Raw genomic sequence first — 18,549 nt, forward strand, 5'->3', positions numbered from 1 at the left:
GTTCGTATACAGAACTTTTGTCAACGGATAAAACTCAACAATTTTTTTAGTATTTATTTTTATGCTTATTAAAACAACAACTGAAAAAACTGAAACAAAGCGTTATTAAATAACCAAGAGCACGGTTTAATATTTTGTCTAAAAATTTACACATTCGTCTTTCACGTTGGTTTGTTTATCAAACGATTACTTTCAAATAATATTTGCTGATATATATTTATAGTTTTTGACAAAGTTATATTTTATCGTATATGTCAAAATTAGTCTTAAATTTCACTCTTTTGTTGAGTAAATAATCACAGTAATAAAACACTAGAGTTTTTGTCGATGCGAAATTTTTCATTTTTAGTGTAGATATATATGCAATGGGTATTCCTGATGAAGAAGGCGTTGATGATATTGAAGATTTAGGACAAGTTAAATTATCAAGTCCTGTAAATAAAGTGAGAAGAAAGAATGAGCCCAAGGAAGAAATTTTTGCAGACAGTATAATACCTGGTAAGTCGTAATGTATACTATTATTATTTAAACTGTATTAAGGAATAAGTTTGAAGTTTTCGCACTTGACTGTTAAAATTTGTGGAAGCTTGTTAATTATTAAATTTTTCTTTACTGGGTTTTCCTAAAAAAGAAGTAATTGGGAAGAGACAATTAGCAGTTGGAATATTTTTGTTATTTATATCCCAAAAAATCTATATAAATTTTGGCTGGCGAAACTGTTTTCCAAGTGTGTGTGCCGAACTGAACGCTTTCATATGCTGTTGTATAACTATGCACTTGATTTTCTCTGCACATTGAGCAGATTTTTTCTTAATGAATCAAATTTCCATGAAATATCACAATTGTGAAATAAAAAACTATGTAGTGTTTAATCTTTGAAAGACATTTTCAAAATCAAAGTAAAACAGAGAGAAACTATAGAGTTAATACAATTCATTTCTTATATCCAGAAACAAATAATGAATAGAAAATTCACTTGCTGGTCTATTTTACAAGGAAAAACTGTAGTAATAAAGAATCAAAATTAAATTAGAAACTATCTTTGATATAATTTATTTTTAGTTTAAGAAAAATAGAAGCTAAAGAAATTAAATTAAAAAAGAAACTAGGAGGCTTCGCCCCCTGCTGGAACTGCTTTCGCAGTTCATTTCGGATAGCTTCGCAATCCGATGCTCGCTTTGCTCGCTCATTGGATACGTTCTTAATGTCTAGCTTTTGTATACTCTTTTGAACACTGAAGTTCCGAAAACTTTTCACTGTAGAAAATTCTAAACCTGTGCTTTTCAATATTAATTTGAAATTGCAAACAGTTCACATATTTTTCTTAATCACACTATTCTAAATTTCAGTTGTTGAGAAAAGTAACTGTTGTAAGTTTTGTTTTACAGTCTTTCACACCAGAGGGCTAAAACCATGTGTTGTAAAACAATATGAAATAGTACTGAACGCCGGATGTAAAACATCGGCTTGGATGAAGATAATTTTGTGAGAATTTTTTTGATAATTCGGTGAGAATTCACCCGATTAGCCATTTGATGCTCACTACGTGCTCTTGCACGCCGAAGCCTATCAATTAAAACGTATTAGCGTTTTATATAATATAGATTAGCCATATGATGCTCACTACGTGCTCTTGGGCGCCGAATCCAATCAATTAAAAATGAAAACTGTTGCCAGCGCAAGAAAAGAAATATCGGTTTTATTGATACATACGTACGTATTAACGTTTTACATAATATAGATGATTTTGAAAATATATAATAAAGTTTAAAGCATTCTTCATCTTTGGAAATTGCAAAATTCTACGCAAAATAAAATAAATTTGAACTTCAGTTTTTATGAATGGTCAAACATCTACATTAAGGGAGAATGGTGGTGTAGTTTGATAGAGACATTTGATTCGACTTTGACTATGGGCAATAGATTAAATCCTTTCAAGCAACAAAGAGTCCATTTACAAATACGTTTTTTTCCTTTTATGTTTTAAATTTTTTTTTTGTCAAATTTTGTCTACTGAAGTTTTGTCTGCGTTATATTGAAAGTTTAGTTTTGCCTGCAAGGTGAAAATAATAAACGAGTGTAAATGTATGATAATGTCAGTTGTCATGCGACACATTTTAATTATTTTGAGAAAACATTATGTAGGGAAAATTTAAGTAAGACCAACTTGTGAACATTTGAAAACTTGATGTTGGAGCTAAGCTGTTTGACCTAGAAACTGTCAAGTTCAATTAAGATATTCATTGTTTAATTGTGTGCGAATTTCTTAAAAATCTTTACTACTGTTTTTCGTACTAAATTTTTTTTTTTTAGAAAAAACCAAGCAACTAGGTCTTACTCTTATTTGTGCGATAAGATAGGGTACACAAGTTAACTCCATAGGAAATTTAGAAATACTAGAATATCAGTAAAAAAGTAGCTGACATTTTATATGGCAATTGAGGCATGCAGTAAAATTTGTCTAGGGGCCTGTCAAACATTTGTTCAGCCTTGGATGTAGTTATCTTCCTTCGCTGCACTACAGCTTTCCTGGGCCTAGCATCACATCAAGGAGGTTGGTGGCAAAACTGGGTTTTTAACTGGTCTTTCCCTGAGAGCAGAGGTTATCAAAGCATAACAGAATGTTGCTGTTATTGCATCGAAATCCTTATTGTTTGTTAAGGTATGAATTTTTAGTAAGCGTATTATAAGCTGGACTAAAAATATAGATTTTGTATTTGTAATGACCAATTAATAATCTGCATATATGATATTTTACATTTAATACATTTATTTGAATCTTGATGCAAAGTTTTGTTACAATCAGAATTATCTCTAATTACAAGCAGGGAATCAAAAGATCCATAGACTGTTATCAGTGTTGATTTTCTCAATCGAAATTTTATTAGAGACATTTTTTTCTGTCTCAGTAATAGGTTTTTGTAAATTTCACCCAGTATTGAAAAAGGTGTATAATAGAGAGAGACCATACATTTTTGTTTATAGATTCAACCTTTCAAAAAGAAAATTTTTAAACATCAACAATAACTTAATTTTTCACCTTAATTTTTTTCATGACATTTTACTGACTTAAATTATTAAATTATGTGTTTTTATTTGATTTTCAATTGCAAAAATAAAGTGCTAAAATAGGTCTAATGTAAACGAGTTATCTTAGTTTAAAATAATAAATAAGATATGTATGTTAATTTTTTATTTCCAATACAGCAGGCGATACAGACATTATCCTAACGCCGTACAGACATCAAAAGAAAAGAAAAATACAAATACGGAAAGCAAGAATTAGCAAGCAAGAATTTATAGCAAGAATTTAAATTGAACAAAAGGTCTCTGGCCTCCCAGTATCTGGAGTAGATTCAGTTCTTTGTGAGAACTGAGCAGTTGAGGAGATGTTCAGCATTCATCGTTGCACCACTGCGGAAGAGGGGGCATTATCCACTATTTTAAGACGGAAAAGATGAGCGTTTAAGCAATCGTGCTTGGTAGCAAGACGAAAGGCAGCTACAGCACTGCTTCTTGGGCAATCGAGGAGATTTAGGATGTCATATCTCCATGATTTTTCTATTGCCCATTCTTTTAGCAATGATATATGTGTTGTCTTAATTGCATGATTAATCGTTAATGAAATGGACTTAACCAAGTTATATGGGGTTTGATTAACAAAGCAACCTAAATTAAAATCATAGATATTTTGTAATTTTTATTTCAGCTTTCATTCTTTAAGTTATTTTATGTAAAAATTCAGATGGGTTGATGAAACTTTCTGGTTTTTATAGTTGCAATTTCTTATTGTATTTAAATGCATGAACTAAATTTCTTTGGAAATTAAAAGTGTATGAAGTATTTTTAAATAATTAATAAAAAAGTTATGTTTTATAGGATCTCAGAAAGTTTATGTAAAGACATGGGGTTGTGCTCATAATAGCTCTGATAGTGAATACATGGCTGGTTTATTGGATCAAGCAGGATACAGTATAACAGGTGACATTTTTTTTAATAAAAATATAAATTTAAAAAAATTGTTTCACAGTGCAACATGTGCAGTATCATCAGGAGAATAAAATGGCATGGATTGGAAAATCTCAGATTGTAAAATTCGATATGTTCTGTAAGTTGGTGAGAAAAGCAAAAAATTAGACTGTTAAAAGAAGCACTATGTTGCACTGAAACACATCTTGGTTTTAATAACTATTCTATTTGTGACTTTAACTATTCTACATAATTAGAATCATATCACACATGATTAATCTTGTCATTTTAATTTAAATAAACATGGTATTTATTACTGTTACCTTTCCATTTTAATGGATATATTAAATTATCTTTGCTATTCCAGAGACATGCTATTGTAGCATCTCTTTTGAAAATCCTCACTCAATCATTTATTTCAACATAATAACAGAAATATTAGTTTATATATTTTTTATTGCTATAAAACCCCTCTCTAAAATAAGTATTGAATATTTTTTGCACTTTCAAATCCTAATATTTTCAGTCTCAATAAGTCATTTGATTTAAAAAAAAGGTTCAAAAAGTTATTTAAGCCATTATTTCACTGAATGTTGCCACACATTAAATGTAAATGTCATGAATCTTTATGAATGAAGGAAAAGTTGCACAACAACGGAATTTTTCTCAAGATGGCCGAAAACTATGATAAAAACGTTAGCTTTTGAAATAATTAATACATTGAGCAAATTTGAAATAATTAATGAACATTGATAATCAGTAGGTATTAATTGCACTGTCACTTGAAAATCAACAGGTATTCACTAGGTTAAAGGAACCCATTAACAATCCTTATAATCGTAGTTTTCTTGCTTGAAAATTTTATTCATTCTTTTTGTGAAATGGTTTGCTTTGGGATTTAATATTTGAGTTATAACAAATATTTTTTTGCAGTTTATGGGCGTTTATTATAAAATAGCTGGTTAGAACCAGAATAATATTCTTAATAATGTATTTTTAATTTTACATGGTACTTTATCGTGCAAATCACATAAATAAATAAATAAATAAAAAAAAAAACAAGTTGAGCTTTTAATTTTTTTTTACTTTCCTAATTTTAATAGAAGTTATCAATGTTTTGTTGAAGTTAGCTAAGTATTTTTTAGTTATAATTTTTTTTGTCTTTTTCCTTGGTATTTTTGTGTAGTAACAATTTATCGACTTCAGCTTATAACATGAGATTTCAGTTGGATGAAGGGTAGTTATATCATTTCATACACATAAAGTAATATCTTCTGATGCTTTCAAATTTTATTATTATTTACTATCGTTGAAAATTCAGAAAAATTCGAATCATAAATGGTGTTTATTATATGATTTTCAGATGATTCTGATCTTGGTGATATCTGGTTATTAAATAGTTGCACTGTAAAAAATCCAGCAGAAGATCACTTTCGTAATGCTATTGAGGAAGGGAGGAAAAAGAATAAGCAAGTTATTGTTGCTGGATGCGTTTCTCAAGCTGCTCCCAAAACACCTTATTTACAAAGTCTAAGTATGATTGGTGTGCAACAAATTGATCGTGTAGTTGAAGTTGTGGAAGAAACGCTTAAAGGTATTTTTCTTTTCTTTTATTAAATTTTTTCATAATATATATTTTTTTTACATAATATTAGGTTAAAACGTATCTAATATTTTATATTTTTACTATATAATGACTTATATTTCAGATAGAATTTCAACCTTTCAGTGTGTACCAGACATAGCTTGCTTAAAAACGTTCCACTAACCAGTGAATTTGTCCCTTGTAGACTTTTTATAATTAATTTACACAAATAAAATTAAACTTTCGAAAAAACATAATAATGGGGAAAAAAATCAGTTTGCACAAAACATAAAGGAACTGTAAATTTGTTTTTAAGTGTTGCTAAAAATAAAGTTTAAGATAATTAACTGAGTTTAGATGTAACTGATAAACATTTGTTATCATTTTCAGATGCAGACATTTTCTTGTGGTATCTAGTTTACAAATCAATACCTAACAGTATATTAAATAGTACAATAGATATTACTGTATACTCATGTAAAAGTTAATTACTGTACTAATGCAAAAGTAAATTTGAGCATTTTAAGATAAGAAGTATAAGTCTTATTAACGATTCTAGACTACTAGATTTTCTTATAGTTTCTTGCTAAGAAAGCAATTCTCGTCGATCAATATTGAATATTTATGGGTTATTTTCTCAATTTGTTAACTTTTGCGTCCTTAAGCAATATTTATTATAAACATTTATTTTCTTTATTTCATGGTATGTTTTGCTCGAAATACTCACAAGGAGTTGAAAAAATATGCTTCAAATACATTTTGCTCTTAAATTGTATTTAAAAATAAAATATTGGTAAAATATCATTACTTTCCCATGTATAAGAAAAGACAATAAGAAAAGATGATTTTTATAAGTAACATTGTTCTTATGTTTTATAACATTGTTAGTAAACATGAGAATAATAAGTTTTAAAATTTAAGAGCAAATTTCTGACAGCTATTTAATACTATTGAGATAAAATTGTTAACTATTATTGTGTTGTTTAGATAATTATGTATACATTTTGTTTTGTGTTTTAATTGCATTATTTAGAATATTTGCACAATTGCTTTTACTTTTTGTACTTCACTGTCACGTATGCAGTGACATCAAAAGTAGTCACTTTGAAATTTAAAATTTTTGTATCTTAATATTTTGATACCACATTATTTTATGATTATTAGTTTATATACAGTAATATTAGATCATATATTTCAAATAAATTAATGCATAAATAATAATTTAAATAATATTTTAAAGCACTCAGAATTGAAAAGGTTAAATTATTTTATTTTTTTTGGTCAGTTTTCATTTAAAAAATTGTGAGTATAAATAAGAATTTTGTTACTTTAAGAAACAAAACAATTTTTACGTATTAGAGAAATATGCAATTTCAGTTTTACTTATTTGTCTACGTTTCTTAATTTTAGAATAATTGTATGTATATAGGTAATAAAAAAAAGATTAAAAATTGAACTTCTACCCAAGTAGAAAGTTTGCTAAAATTTTATTCGACTGTTTGGATGAAAAGTTTTTTTTTTTTGGTTGCACAGATAAAATAAACAAAAATTTAAATTATGTGTCATTCAAAAAATACCACCAAGGCTAATCTCTACTCATTTTTAAATTGTCAATAATTTAGAAGAAATATACAAATTATATTTTGAAATGTAAAACAAATAATGTCTATTAGGTTTTTAAATTATTGTAGAGCAAATGGTATAGTTAAGAAGAAAAAAAATTATATATTGTCATTACTGTCCATCTTGATAATTACTGTCCTAGTACCCAAAAACACATTTTTGAATAACAAGCAAGAGTTTTGGTGTTTTAACTTGTGTGTGTTTTTTAAAATTTTTTTTTAAATATAAATATTGTGATTTTACTTAAGATAATATAAAAATCTAAGTGATACAAGGATGTTTTTACAATGAAAATGTAAAAATTCTTAATATTTCTTCAAATGTTTCCTTTAATTTACTTATTAATTACTGATTCATAGAGAAAAAATTAAATATTTTCTTATTTTTTTAAAGCATTAAGTGAAGGGACAGTAATTACATTTTTCCATGCAATTACAATTTAAAACTGTATCTAAATTTTTAATTTTAAACTTTTTTCATTGCTGGTCATTTTGTATACTTAAATGCATGGTTTTAATGTAACATTATCAATATAAATAAACTATGAGATAATATTTTAGGCAAAAGTTTTGAGGAAATCACCCACATTATATATTTTGTTATTGCCTCTTTTTAAGGTCATTCTGTTCAACTACTTGGAAGTAAAAGAGCTTCTGGTAAAAAACTTGGTGGTGCATCACTGCAGTTACCAAAAGTTAGAAGAAATGAACTGATAGAAATTATCCCTATCAATACTGGGTATAGTAACATCTTTTTTATAAATTGTTAGCTGTTTTATATCTTTTATTTCAGTAGTCCTGATTAGCACTTTTTACTTAAATTCTAATGTCTCTTCATTCATTGTTCTTCATTTATTCAATGTATCTTTTCTCAACATTTGTTTTTCCGATTTTCTTACAATTACACGATTTTTGTTTCATGTATGTATTTTTCAAAATTTAATTTCATCTGTTGCTATAAGTATTTTTATTGCTGTAATCTTATTATTAGCGATAAAACTAAAATATGTATTTTTAATGGTAAAATTTGCTACTTATGATCCATTATTTTAAATTTTACACAAATTGTTCAAAAAATCAAGAAATTGTTAGTTAATTTTAACTGCAATTACTGTCTAGAAGCAAGTTATGTTAAAATTACTTATGTTAAAATTATTTATTGTTTTGGTTCATTGTATCGTCCATTTAAATGAATTTCATTAATATAGTTAGTTAAATTTTAATAAAATCTCACTGAGGATATGCTAACAACCAATTTAAAATGTTTTAAGTAATTTGAAAAACAATCTCTTTTCCTAAATATTCTCTTTTCCAAAATATTTATTAAATATTTTTGCATAGGAAGAATATAATTTATGCTGGCAGGGCTGCCATTGGCAACTAAAAAGGTTACTAAATCGACTATTTTAAAGCAATAGCAACTAGGGCGACTATTTTAGTAGAAATATGAGTAAAAACAATTAATTTGCAATGAGTTGCGTAAAATCTGTGACTTTTTTAAGTCAATTAGCGACTAAAATTAAGAATAACATCTTGAGTTTCCCTCTTCCCCCACTTTTTTTTTTGCCGCACGTTTTCGTTTTATCCAAGCTTTATTCTTCCTCACTGATGTCAAAAGCAAGACAGACATGTTTAACCAATCAGACTAATAGAATTGGAATTCACACTGCGTGAATGCTCCTCATGTAATATCTCTGAGGATTACGTTTTTTCCCCTCTTATAATTTGAATGAAGTAGCAAAATAAAAAAAAAATTGTCTTTAATTACACAAAATAGGTAGTTAATTTTTTTAGAGCGAATTTAGAAAAAAAGGTAATGGTGATATTCATTTTGTCGAATTGGGATCGTAATTTTTTTGATAAGCTTTAAATTTGGAAATGCTTCAGTTAGAAAAATAAACAAAATAAAAACTTGATAGATAAATTAAATTGCAATATTTCTTTTTCTTTTCTTCAAATGTCTAAACTAAGCAGCTGCAAATTAAAGCCGAGAAAAGAAATTCGAGTTTCAAATTCACCTGTTCTGTAGCAAATAAAAATAAGACTCCCTGTTTTTATGTGTAGTGTGGCAGAATAAGGGTCCACAAGTAATTACAATTTTGGATCGGTTTGTTTTGATGTTCCGTTCGATTTGGAATATTGAAGTTTGCAGGGTCCACAGACGTCATATTTTCCCTACTTTTTCCATTATTTCGGCACTCTTCCTTTTTTTTTCTCCTGTTATATCCTATTTTTCTTATTTTTTAAAAAATCCTCTCATTTCTGCTTTTCCTCTTTTAAAATGCATAGTGACAGCCAACGAAACGAAATAATGACTCAAGGTCAAGTATTGCAACTGCACTTGTTTTCAGGGATGAGATTCTTCCGCGGAAATTTTTTTGATTTTTGAACAAGTTAAAATATTTTATGAGGAATTTAATTTTCCGCAGAGCGAAAGCATTGAAGTCCTCATTCCTCCCTCTGAATTTTCTCAAAACATCATTTCCTTGGGATAAAACTGGTTGATCTTTATACAGGGATGAGATTTTTTCGCTTTTGCCTTTCAAATTTCAGCCTTTTTATCAAAAACTCGGATTCTCTAAAAGTTTTTTTTTTTTAAAAAAAATAAATATCCTGTTTTTTTTTTTTTGAAAATTCAATCGTTGAAATAAAATAATCATATTTATTTACGATTTTCAAAGATAAACGAAAAATTCAAACTACATCCTAGCTGCGAACCCTTCCGTATTTTTACTTATTTTAGCTATTTTCTCTTCACAGAAAATAAGATTTACTGTATTTTTATTCGTCCGCCGGATAGCTCGTATTTTTGCAATTCAGACGTCATGACCCTGTGGTCTGGCATGAAAGTAAACGAAAAAATAAATAAATAAAATAATAGAGGTGGATTTGGGGTGAAAATATTTATTTGCTCATTCAATTAATCTTGTAAATTTTTATTTATTATGTCTAAGCAAAGACTATACAAACTAGCCTTTTAGAACTTCCAAGTCCAGTCTCTCGCGGTTTTAATATCCATCATCGATTTTCGTATTTACCTGATTTAAAAGTTGCGCAATGGGATTCTTATTTACGCTATTCAAACATCGTACATTATGATTCTTAGTTACGAGATTTAAAAATCCAATATTTCGTTTTGCATTTATGCATTTTTAAAATCGCAATTTTATTATCAAACATCGATTTTCGTATTTGCCTGATTTAAAAGTTGAATGTTGCGAGTCTTATTCAGGCGATTTAAATATCGTACATTGCGATTCTTATTTACGAGATTTAAAAATCCAATATAGCGATTTGTATTTACGCGCTTTTAAAACCCTATCATGTAGCGATTCGTATTCACGATTTTCGCATTTGCCTGATTTCAAAGTTGAACGTTGCGAGTCTTATTCAGGCGATTTAAATATCGTACATTGCGATTCTTATTTACGAGATTTAAAAATCCAATATAGCGATTTGTATCTACGCGCTTTTAAAACCCTATGTAGCGATTCGTATTCACGCGAGCTTAAAATCCTATGTCGTGACTCGTTATTGCGGTTGTAATATCAAACATCGATTTTCGTATTTATATGAAATCCAATCCAATATAGTAATTTGTATTTACGGTTTTCAAAACCCTATGTAGCGATTCGTATTCATGCGAGCTTAAAATTCTATGTCGTGATAAGTTTTTGCGGTTGTAATATCAAGCATCGATTTTCGTATTTATACGTGCTTTAAAAATGCTTGCTGTGATTTGTATTTGCGCAACTTGAAAATTATGCATCGTGATTCGTGTTTGCGTGCTCTAAAAATTACGCATCATGATTTGTATTTCTGCATATCTTAAAATTCTATATAGAGTTTCATATTCACATGATTTAAAAGCCTCATATCGGGATTCATATTCTCTCAATTTAAAATTAAGGCATGTGATTAATATTTATATATTCATACAAATTAAAATTAATCATCAGGATTTATAATCACATGGTTTACTAGTTTAAAGATCTCACTCTTTTTGTCAAATTTTTGTATATATATATATATATATATATATATATATATATATATATATATATATATATTCATTCATTCTTGGATTTCCTCTTTTTTACTTTCTAGCTGCTCTCATCCCTGTGTTTTTCAATTGGGGGTGTGAGGAGCAGAACGCGGTAGAACGTGAATTCTTATTAGTTCGTCAGCTTCTGTGTCTGCTTGCCAATTCATGTTTAACTCATGAAGCCAATTCATGAAGCTGATGAAAAATTATGAGTAACAGAGAGAGAACATGAAATTGAATTGGTTAGAATTTATAAACTTGTTCATGAAAGGAAAACAAATTTAATTGATTTCTATACTGAAAGCCCCAAGAAAATGTTAAGAAAATAATAAATTTCACATTTTATACAACATAGTTTGTATTTTTCCCACTTCATTTTCAATCATAAAATTCATAATTTTAATTTATTTGTACCTATATAATAATTTTCCTTTCATATTATTGTTGAAAATTATTTAAGTACTTTTAGAATGCATATTTTGTTTATTATATGCAAATTTTTATTTTATGGTAAAGTTTTATGGTTTATTTTATGGTATGGTATGAAAGTAAACGTCATTTCTACTTCATTTTTTATAATGCCTAAAATTTTTAGTCTCAAGCTTTTTTTTTCAATGCATTTTTTTTAATTACAACTATTGTTTCTTATATGAAAATTGAAGCCTTATGCCTCATAAAGAATAAAACTAAAAATAGATATTTTTAAAATGTTCAAATATTTTGGAAGTTTTCTACAGCAGTTCCTTCAGCATTCCTCTATCTATATATTGTTGGTAAATCCACAAATAAGTGTACATTTTTTATAAAATATGAGTATCTAACTGCACATTATTTGAATTTTATACTTTTATAGCACAAATAATTAAAATTATGTAAGAGGAGGATATGATGTTGGCACCTATTTTATATATCTTGGAGGCTATTTAGGAGACTTTTTTTCATATATGATGCAACTAAAGCAACTATTTTTCTTGTTTTCATCCAGTGGAAGCCCTGTGCTGGCAAGTAGAGCAGATTTATTAACAAACATCTAGAATACAAGGAACATGGTAAATGCTGCTTCCACTCGAAAGGCATGAATTATACCTATATAGTGCCTACATACTATTTAACCTATAAGGAAACGGAAATGACGTAAGAGAATGTTCAAGAAACTTCTAAAACATTCCATAAATAATAACTAAAATTTTAAATTACTTATGTACACATTGAAATGCCTCTGAAATCTTGGTAGAAATCGGCAGAACTTGAGGGATCAAATTCAGGAACTCCGACTTGCCAAGTGAGTTCCTTTAGCCGCTTGGCCGTGCCAACATGTTTCGTGCCAATATAATTATCCTGAATATTCCAAACATGATTTTCTTAAATATTCTAAATATAAATTTATAAAATATTCTTAATACAAATTTCCAAAAGATTCAAAATGTAAATTTATAAATATATCTTAAAGTTGCATGTATCGGAGATTAATTATATTTAAAATTTAGTATGTTTTGAGTTCATATATGAGAAATTTATATGCTATGATGAATAATTTTCTGGGTAATAGCTTATTGATTTTAACTAGTGCTATAATTTCAATTGCAGTTGTTTAAATCATTGCACATACTGTAAAACAAAACAAGCTAGAGGGAACTTAGCTAGTTATCCAATTCAAGAAATTGTTGATCGTGCAAAGCAAGCAATAGCAGGTACTTCTTTTTATTTCTGCATTTGAAATGTATTTAATTCTAAGTATAAAGTATTTTTAATTAAATTAATTTTTGTACTGGTTAGTCATGTCAATTTATATTTTAATAGATAATGAAAGAAGAAACGATGATATTTTTAATTGACTTCTTTAAATTTTTGTAGTTTTTAGAATGTTTTTAAACTGTATTAACTTGATCTTTAGCTTGACTTTTTTACTAATTAATTTTATTTGTCTTTTTCCCCTTACCTGTGTTAAATTATTTTGCTTGAAGACCTTGACAAGAACTTTTTGCTGAATGGAATCTTGTTAGTGAATAGAAGGTGTATTGCAAAACTGTGTCTCAATGAAAAATTTTCTGATAAATATAGTTTTGAAATAATATTGCTAGATAGGGGAAAATTATTGTGAAGAAGGTGCTTCAATATTCTATTAAAAAAATATTCTGTTTTCATTCTTTTGACTATATTGAACTGGAATCGCAATGAGCGGTAAGAAACATACATAAAATCTATAGATATTTTTTATTAATTTGAAACCCACCTTCTTTGTTTTTAGGTTAAAAGAGAAAAGATAGGTAGATTTTTACTTTTATTTATGTGGAGAAGTTTTTTATTTATATTTAACTTGTCAAAATTTTCTGCTTTAAGTATATATTTTTTCTCCTTTTTGTATTTTATAAATGGAATCTGGTTATAGGTACACTCTTGCTAGAATATCATCAACTAGAGACCTAATTTTAAAGTAATCATTTTAAGAATAACCAAAATATTAATACAATTTTTAATGGATATTGTTCAGGTAAAAGAATAATTAAGCCTTTGTTGAACTCACTAAAGTTATCACGGTTGTATTCATTAAAGTTATTACTTTCGAACTCATTCGGATTGCATTGATATTTGATTTTCTTTTCCTTTTTAAATCATCACAATGATTTAAATAGTATAATGCTGTGAAACTTTGATTAGAAGTGTGAAGCAACTGGGATCTTTCTAAAAAGAATTTCTGCTATTTTGGTACTTTAAAAATAAATTTTGTTAGCTTTTGAATGAAAAAATATGTTTGAAATTTAAGTTTTGAGGCCATTCAAATATTTTGTAAGAATCTATTTGGTAATATTGTGCTTCTCTCTTGTGTATGGTCTTTGTTTTCTAAATGTAATATATTTTGCAATATACTAGAATTTTTCGATAATTGTGGAAATTTAAATTTTTATATATTTAAATAAAAAAATTTTTTTGTCAGGATGCAATATTTTTTTTTAAATTTTGAAATTTTTTTTAAGTTAATTCTTTTTTAATCATTATTAATAGTTAAATTCATGTTTCAACAAATTTTGAAAATTATTTTATGCTGCAGTGTAGGAAAGTGCATCTAAAACAGTCAATACTACATTTTAAGATTAAACCAAAGTTTAAGAAAAACGAACTTATTGAAACTTCAATTTTAAATTTAGTTTATGTTTTAAATTATAATGCACAAAACAATCATTTGCTTCACCATTAAATCAAATTCACTGTTTTTCTTCATATTTTTTTTCTCCATAAACAATGTCTGCAGTATAGTAAAACTGTCATCTTTTATTTAATTGGAAAAGATATGCATTTCATTTAATTATTCTTTTTAACTGCTTATTCTAATCATGTTCTGAAAATTATTCTATGTTTTTTAATACTGAATAATAATACTTTACAGAGGGTGTCAAAGAAATTTGGATAACTTCAGAAGATACAGGTGCCTATGGAAGAGATATAGGGGAAACACTGCCAAAATTGCTTTATCAATTAGTAGAGGTAATACCAGATGACTGCATGCTTCGGCTTGGAATGACAAATCCACCATATATACTAGAGCATTTAGAAGTATGTATTATGTAGTAATAATATCCTAAATATTTTATTACGTAAGCAATTTACCAACTAAAATTTTTTATGGGTTTTTTTGTTTGGATTTTATAATCATACCTTAAATATTTGGATACTATAATCAACTTGTACTTTTTCTTTTTGTATATTATGTAATAAAAAGTAATGAAATTTTTATTGATAAAATACGGAATCTGTAAAAATGGTTAAAGATTTCAAAATACACTTTATTGAGCTTTTATGGACAGAAAACTATTTTATTTGTTTGGTTCAAATTTTGTTTTTTGAAATTGCATAGTTTAAAATGATATAAAAATATGCACATCTTACATTAAAAAAAATTTTTTTACCGTTATTAAATGAAATGATAAATTTAAAAAAGAACATTTTTTTTAATTAGTTTGCTCTGAGGATAAAAAAGTTTATATATGATAAAGTACAAATTAATGTTAAGGTGCCCAAATTTTAACTGCATTCAGACTAAATTATTGGAACCATATTTTCTAGATATTGTCTTATCTATGTTTTTTTGGAGATAGTATGTTTTTGTGTCCAATTTCGTAACTTAATTAATAGTTAGTACTAATTACATTTGAGGTCACTCTTTGAACCTTTGAGAATGAAAATTAGAGAAAATCTGATCATATGAATAAAATTTTTACATAATATTATTTTTTTCTTTGGCACATTGATACATTAATTATGGATTCATCAATGGTGATAAAAAAATGTATGCACTGTAAATATTACTCTGCCTTATAATTAATAAATTTATCTATTGTTTAATGCAAAATAGTTATTATCTTTTAACTAGTAAAATTATAACAAAATTATTTTCTGCTTTAAATAATTTTTAGGACATGTCAAAAATTTTGGCCCATCCACGAGTGTATTCTTTCCTGCATGTCCCAGTTCAGTCAGGCAGTGATTATGTCTTGGGAGAAATGAAACGAGAATATTGCATAGATGATTTTAAATTAGTTGTTGAATTCCTAAGGAAAAGGTAAATTAATTAACTTATATTTAAATAAGTTATTGCTATTTACATTATTTAATCATTGTATTTTGGAGAAAAAAATGTAATTATAACTTATGCAGGGTGCATAACCAAATTTTTTAAACAAAAAATAAGCTCCTTTTAAATAATCCAAGTGAATAATCCTCAATTCAAGCTCAAGGAATGTGGTACCGATCTAGAAAAGAACAGTGTAAAATATTATTAGCTTGCCAGTGACAAAGAGGATGGTGCTTCACTGATACACTCTTATAATGCCCAATTTTTCTGGTTATTTCATTGTAAGGCTTATAAAATATTTTCAGAATTTACTTTAATTCTCCAAAATTTATTATTAAACTCTCTTTCACAATATAATATATTGCAGCACTCAAAGTGGTTTACATCTCTGCTATTTTATCTTTCATGTGATCTTCTTATTTGTTACAATTTTATTTCTAAACTAGACTTTCATTACTATTTATTTTTAATTAGATTTTATTATGTATTACTTTTTCCTCTTTTGCTGAACTTCCTTATCCTTATTTAGTATTACAGTCAGCTTCTGTTCCTCGAAAGTTTGTAATTTTCTCTCATTAGATGCAGATTTGAAACTGGCAAAAATGCCAGATTTAATATTTATGTCATTGCGTATTTATATTATTAAGTTTGACATGTTGGCATTTTTTAACAATTAGATAAAATTTTTACTTTCCAAACATCAAAATTCATTGTTATTTTTATATTTTAAAAATTATAATTAAAAAAAAAAGAAACAAACATTTTTATCTGAAATCTTTAATATTATTGTGTATATTGTTGAGAAAATGTCAAAGATTAAAAAAAATTCCTTTTTTTAATTATTTCTGGCACTTTTGCCCTATCTTTGAGTAATTCATACCATTCTTCTTTATTAACTATTTTTAGGGTGTTATAAATTGTCCACAGATGTGGAAAGCTACATAAATTACAACTGTCTCCATGCCGACCGGACTGTTGTGTAGTGGTCAGGAAGCTGACCTCACATCGGAAAAGTCCTGGGTTCAAATCCCAGTCAAGACATGTATGTTCTTTCATTCTCTGTCCTTACTGTGAGAGCAACGTTTTCCCACCTAATATGGTGCCCTGAAAGAGTGGCCAAAAAATTTGCCCTACTGACACTCGAATAACGAGTGTCAATCGTGTTGGCATTGAAAAAAAAAATTTCATAATCGCTGTATGTCCACAAAATTTTTCTTTTTTAGGAAAATGACTTCATTTACAATATAATATTATCTATTCTGTTTTTTCTCTGTGCTGCTTCATCTTCTTTATTAACTCTAAGAATTTTTTTCAAATTTGTCCTCGACTGTCTCTCTTTATTGCTGATAGTTTGAATCCGATGGTTAATATAACTAGGTATATACCAAACTAGTCAGATCCAAAACAGTGTTGACCAACTAGCATTAAACCTATAAAAACTGCTCAACTTTTTGACTGAGGAAAGCTAGCTGAAATATTCAATGAAAGCGCTGTACCCTGTTAAGCAACCCAAACCAAATTTTTACAGAACTAAGATAAAGTTTGAAGGAATGTTCAGTTTCTTGACTAACTGCACTTGAATGAAATTTAATGATCTGTATGATGTTGAATATGAATATAAAGTAAATTAAAATTTTTACTGTAATAATTGGAAGAAAAAAAATTAATAAAAACAAGGAAGAAAATAAAAAATGCATTATTTCTCCTTTCCTTTTCATAAAACCTTCTATGTGAAGATGTTAATTTAGCATTAGGCGATTTCTAGTTTCATTAAAGCCCTAACAACATGGTAAAATAAAGAGAATTCCTACAACTTTAAGTCTGTGATGTATCTAAACTTTATACTGGTGTGGAAAAGGGCAACAAAGACATGTTAACGGAATATAATATTCTCCAAGTTTTATTTCGGAAGAAAAATGCAAGAATTATAATTTTATTAATTGACCCCTTTTCTCGTTTAAGTATCACATTTTTTTCAGTTTTTGATAAATTTATTTATACACTTTTACTGTATCTTATTGTTTTAACTAAACCTTGGCCAAAGAATACCTAAGGAGGCCTTTCCATTTCAATTCTAACCTTCAGTAAGGATAGGTTCGAAAAGGGACGAAAGATATTGCACCTCCAAAACCCGTTCCACTGTCTCCCCTACATTTTTTGTGGGGGTGCGTGTGTTAAGTAACCCGAAACTAATCGACTAACCACTGTCACAGAAGGGGGATTGCAACCTGCGGGGGTCAACTAGCTTTCAAAAGATATCAGAAGAAACTCACTCTTCATCTTATATTATGCTTTTCCTCTTTCTAAGAAAAACTTAAAAAATATTTTTTTAACTCTAAAACGACTTTATTTATTTTCAAAATAGTTTTATCATTTTATTTAACATGCACTTTTTCTAATTATATCTTGAATTGTTTATTATTTTGATTTGATTATTTAGAGAACTAATAATAACCAGAGTATTTAAATTTATAAAATTTTACTATGTAGTCATATGAAAGTAATTCATATAAAGTAACTACATTAAAAATAAATTTATATTTTCTCTATAGATCAAATAAAGTTTGTTAATTTTTTTAAAATTAATTTGCTAATTTTTAAAACTTTTTATGTTAAAGTAAAACCTTGAGTTCAAGATTTTATTTTTTTATTACGTATTTAATTTTCTTCTTTCAATTACAATTCAAATACAAATATTTTTCACAATCTTTTTTTAATTTTAATTAATTTTTTTTAAAAGATTGTTACACCGTTTTGA

General features: G+C 27.4%; 1 protein-coding gene across 1 annotated transcript in view; it reads left to right on the forward strand.

Annotated features, from left to right (window-relative positions):
* Positions 1-18,549, forward strand: part of LOC107445313 (threonylcarbamoyladenosine tRNA methylthiotransferase) — a 28,023-nt gene continuing 9,474 nt past the window's right edge. The window contains exons 1-8 of the mRNA XM_016059680.4: positions 1-169; positions 350-498; positions 3,880-3,981; positions 5,333-5,563; positions 7,795-7,915; positions 12,809-12,912; positions 14,607-14,773; positions 15,634-15,779. Coding sequence (XP_015915166.3) covers positions 366-498; positions 3,880-3,981; positions 5,333-5,563; positions 7,795-7,915; positions 12,809-12,912; positions 14,607-14,773; positions 15,634-15,779 — 1,004 coding nt within the window. The 5' untranslated portion in view covers positions 1-169; positions 350-365. The remainder of the gene's footprint in view (positions 170-349; positions 499-3,879; positions 3,982-5,332; positions 5,564-7,794; positions 7,916-12,808; positions 12,913-14,606; positions 14,774-15,633; positions 15,780-18,549) is intronic.

This window comes from Parasteatoda tepidariorum, chromosome 9, assembly GCF_982258835.1.
Source record: "Parasteatoda tepidariorum strain Cologne lab strain chromosome 9, Ptep-v5.0, whole genome shotgun sequence".
Classification (NCBI taxonomy): Eukaryota; Metazoa; Arthropoda; class Arachnida; order Araneae; family Theridiidae; genus Parasteatoda; species Parasteatoda tepidariorum.